Here is a 4,261-nt window from a genome sequence, read left to right as displayed (position 1 = left end):
TATACACATATATATATATACACATATATATATATACACATATATATACATATATATATACATACATATATAGATACATATATATATACATACATATACACACACACATATACATATATACACACACATATACATATATATACACATATATATATATATATACACACACACACATATATATACATACATATATACATACATATATACATATATATATCCCGAGCATGGACAGATGTCACACACTCAGTGTACACACACACACACACACACACACACACACACATATATATATATCCATAAGAAATCAATAAGAAAAGATCACATTTGAAGTTTGATAGAAACTAAAGGGACAGAATAATGTTACTGACCTTGTTCCTTAAGAAACTAGCCGGTGCTGCCCATGACAGCATTTGCCCATGGGTGTGGCCAAAGGAGACGTTGGCAGGAATGAGAAGGTTGTTGTCATGAATGGCAGGTTTATCGTAGTCAGTAGCGGGGCTGAGCCAAGCATCTTTATAATGCACCTGAGCGAAAGAGCACAAGCCATAACGTTGAGACACCTTATTCCACCAATGACGCGGTACCTGGGATATCTGTGAAAGGTCTCACCGAAGCTGTAGACCAGTGAGAGCTCTCGCACACGTCAGAAACACCAAAGCAAAAACACTCCGTGCAGCCGAGAAGGTTATCGTTCTGCAGGTTGTAGAATCCCGGTTTGCAGAGGTCACAATGAGCGCCCATTACGTTGGCCTAAGTAGAGAAGAAATTTGAAATAAATCACTCAAGTTCCAACTTAGAAGTCGCTCTCTAAGTTGCAATCAACCTGGTGATGGATGATTTGGAACACGTTACCCAAACATCACTGCTTACCTTGCAGATGCAGGGAGCACAGGGGTCGTTGTTGATGCTGCCTGACAGGTTACACTCACACTTTGCACACTGGGGAAAATCTCTGTATCCAAATGCGCAACGGTCACATTGTTGACCTGCAAAACCCTCTCGACACACACACTTGCCCGCAGAGACACCTAAAACAAACGCACGTAGTCTGTAAGACACACTGTTTTTATAGGATTTTACAGGTTTGCCCGGGTTTGTTTTGTTTACCTGGTTGTTGTTTGTCGTCTTTGACACAAACCGACGATTCTGATCCCTTTGGGTTACAATTGCACTCAACGCAAGGATAATCGGAGTACGGTGAAACCTATACACACAAACAAAAATACAAACATACAATCACACATAAACAGTGTAGTCTCACTGTGTAAACAGTCTGATTTGATCCTGCGGATTGGTACTGAGCAAGAGTTAGCTTAAACTAGCAAGCTGGGAATTATAAAAACATGTTGTGTTGCATCGTCTACATACTGTTGACACGTATGACGTATGTAGTAGGGATGGCTTGATACAACTTTAACATGTCCGATACCAATACTGCAACTTGGAATATATGCGAATACCGATATCAATCCGATGCCTTCTTACTACTCCAGCTTGCCAAGGCAATAGTGTCCATGTTTACGGCATGTTGCCAACAGGCTAAGTTGTTTTTTACTCATGTTCGATCCTGAACTTTGACATACGAATATCGGACCGATACCAATCGAGAGTATCGGATCGAGCCATCCCTACTATGTAGTCCCAGTGTACATTTTCTAGTGAAAATACTTTTATTTATTTAAGTTATGTACGACATGGTCTACGACTATATCACTTAGATCTGGGCTATACTAATGCTATGACATCTCGGTTTTTAGTTTTCAATATTATACAAATATTTGTGGATTGTTTTCTGAATGTTTATATAACGTCAGTATCACTTTGACTTTCCGTATGTCTCCTTTCCTCAGTCGAGGAAAATGTTTGGGTTTTTTTTAGATCCAAAAAAACTGGGGCAATGAATGCTTTTTCACTGTCACTCTCCGGTAGTAACAACCAGACATGCCAAATAGAAGGCAGAGTAAATCCATACAGAGTATATGTAATACATGTACTTCCATCCATCCATCCATTTTCAGTCGCTTATCCGTTCACTGGAAGGTACCAACCGTCCTAATTTCAAACTTGCCCAGGAGGTGAACCCTGGGGTTCCACACCAATGACAGAGGACATTGCCTCTGGGCCAAAGCGCCACTACATGCACTTGATTTGGTATTATTTTTGGAATTACTAACTTAAGAAACTTAAGAAAATATGAAAAATAACAGTATCAGCGTAAGCCAATCAGAAGTAAAGTGTGGGTTAGAAAAAAAAAAACGACCTTCGACTTTTTGACTCACATCGACAATTCGTTGTACCAAGCATTAAAAAAAAAAGTGGTATCGACCCATCCCTCAATAACAGTGTCTGGAGTATCAGTGTTTGTGTACCTGAGCAGGCCTGTAGTATCCATCACGACATGATTCACAGTTGATTCCATCTGTGTTCTGTTGACAGTTGAGACAAACCCCCCCTCCGTGATAGGAGCCTCGAGAGTTTAGACTCAGTGAGAGGTCAGCAACGGTTTGGTTGAAGTAACAGTCCGTGGCCTTATTGTGACAATTGCACTCTGAGAGAGGAGGAGGTGGAGGCGGGGGGGTCGGAGGGGGGGGGCAGAGATGTTATTTGTGAGAGGTTGGACACGTAGAGACTTAAATCTGCCAGAAAAGTTAACAGACGGCTAAAGGCCCTTACTTTCACATGTGTTTCCCTCAGTAAGGGTACCAGGTTGCCATGGCTGCTGGTGGTAACCAGGGCAACACTGGTTACAGCTCTCTCCACAGGTGTTGTGTTCACACACGCACTGCAGCTTCTGTAGGTACACACACAAACTGCAAGTGAGATCGCGCGCGAGGGGCGACCACGTGTGAAGATGTGACACGTTACCTTAGTGACGGGGTCGAGGGGCGACGTGCATGACCACGTGTGAAGATGCGACACGTTACCTTAGTGACGGGGTCGAGCGGGCAACTTTTTGCATGTCCGTAACAGATGCACATCCCACCCACCGAGATGTCTTTGACGGAGTAATAATACTGAGAGGAAATAGACAAGCTATAGTAAGTGAACGCATCTCAACTAGACACCAGCTCAATAACTGGCCTTTTTACTATTCTGATATATATTTTTAAATATTATTCTTTTTGATTTTGTTTCGTCCGTCTCACCCTACGGGACACGATGGGATCAATTTCTCGAGGGTCTCGGCTGCTCAGTGTCATCAGATCAGCGTTAAGCGTCCGGATTCGCTGAAGTCTAAGCCTGATGTAACGAGCTGACGTGAAGTTCAGGAGGTCAGGCGTTAGATCATCAGCCCCAGGGCGCCCATTTATCAGAGAAGTGTGGATCTAAGGGAGGGTGAGGGAGACATCAGAGAGGTTAGTCAGAGACGTCAGACAGGTGCTGACGGGAAAGGCCTTGTCCGGGCAAGTAGGTAAGGATAAGAAAGACGAATAGGCAACTGGGCCCACCTCTCCGTGCTCCAGTGGATTCAGCTTAGAATAATAGGATGTGCAGATGACCTCTGTGTCTCTCTTGTATGTTGGTGGCCCAAGCCTCGGTGTGATATTGTAACGAGATAAACACTCAGTGTCGCTGATGGCGTAAAACTGCCACGGGTAAAAGGTCGCACCATCTAGTGAGCGTTCCAGGATCCAGTTACCTGGGAGATAAACAGTTCAGATTAGAAAGCAGGAAGAGACAGGCAGACAGACAGAGAGACAGACAGACAGGACTCACCTGGACGAGGAGAATTTGCAGCTTTGATAATGATGTAAGCGATCTGAAAAATCTAAGTAGGAGAAAAACAAGATCTAAGATTTAGGGAGAACAGTTTAAGTAAAACAAAGTTATCGATCATATAAATGTACTAATACGAACTAACTTAATGATAAGAGTGATGGGTGTCTAAGATGATTGACTGTTAAACTGTTAAAGTCGATGGTTAAGACTAGGCGTGGGCAAACTTTTTGACTCCCGGGCCACAATTGTCCTAAAATTGAACGGGGCGGGGGGGCGGGTCAGGAGAAAATAGATGGAGTATTCGTGTGAATTAAGATAAATGACATGTAAAAGTCATACATAAAGGCTAAAATGCTAAAATGCTTTTATCATTTTCTGCGCCATCTATTGGGAAGACGTGGGTATTGCAGGGAAAAGGCAGAAGTATAATGATAATATAAATAAATTATATCATTTGGAAAGGTTTAGCGCAGGGGTCTCAAACTCGCGGCCCGCAGTACAATATTTTGTGGCCCCTCACCTTAATATGAAGGTATAATAT

The 4,261-nt window shown here is 42.8% G+C and overlaps 1 protein-coding gene across 1 annotated transcript in view; it reads right to left on the bottom strand.

The window, feature by feature from the left end:
- The window catches only part of lama1 (laminin, alpha 1), a 38,894-nt gene that overhangs the window by 28,150 nt on the left and 6,483 nt on the right, over window positions 1–4,261 (bottom strand). Inside the window, exons 4-13 of the mRNA XM_025062274.1 lie at window positions 3,718–3,769; window positions 3,450–3,640; window positions 3,147–3,326; window positions 2,925–3,014; window positions 2,674–2,791; window positions 2,370–2,548; window positions 1,108–1,204; window positions 871–1,028; window positions 610–750; window positions 369–524 (exon numbers count right to left, since the gene is read on the bottom strand). Of these exons, the coding sequence (XP_024918042.1) occupies window positions 369–524; window positions 610–750; window positions 871–1,028; window positions 1,108–1,204; window positions 2,370–2,548; window positions 2,674–2,791; window positions 2,925–3,014; window positions 3,147–3,326; window positions 3,450–3,640; window positions 3,718–3,769 (1,362 nt within the window). The remainder of the gene's footprint in view (window positions 1–368; window positions 525–609; window positions 751–870; window positions 1,029–1,107; window positions 1,205–2,369; window positions 2,549–2,673; window positions 2,792–2,924; window positions 3,015–3,146; window positions 3,327–3,449; window positions 3,641–3,717; window positions 3,770–4,261) is intronic.

Source organism: Cynoglossus semilaevis, chromosome 1 (genome assembly GCF_000523025.1).
Source record: "Cynoglossus semilaevis isolate Cse_v1.0 chromosome 1, Cse_v1.0, whole genome shotgun sequence".
NCBI classification, from domain to species: domain Eukaryota; kingdom Metazoa; phylum Chordata; class Actinopteri; order Pleuronectiformes; family Cynoglossidae; genus Cynoglossus; species Cynoglossus semilaevis.
Note: the sequence above shows the minus strand (reverse complement) of the source record. Positions and strands in the feature narration are given on the sequence as shown.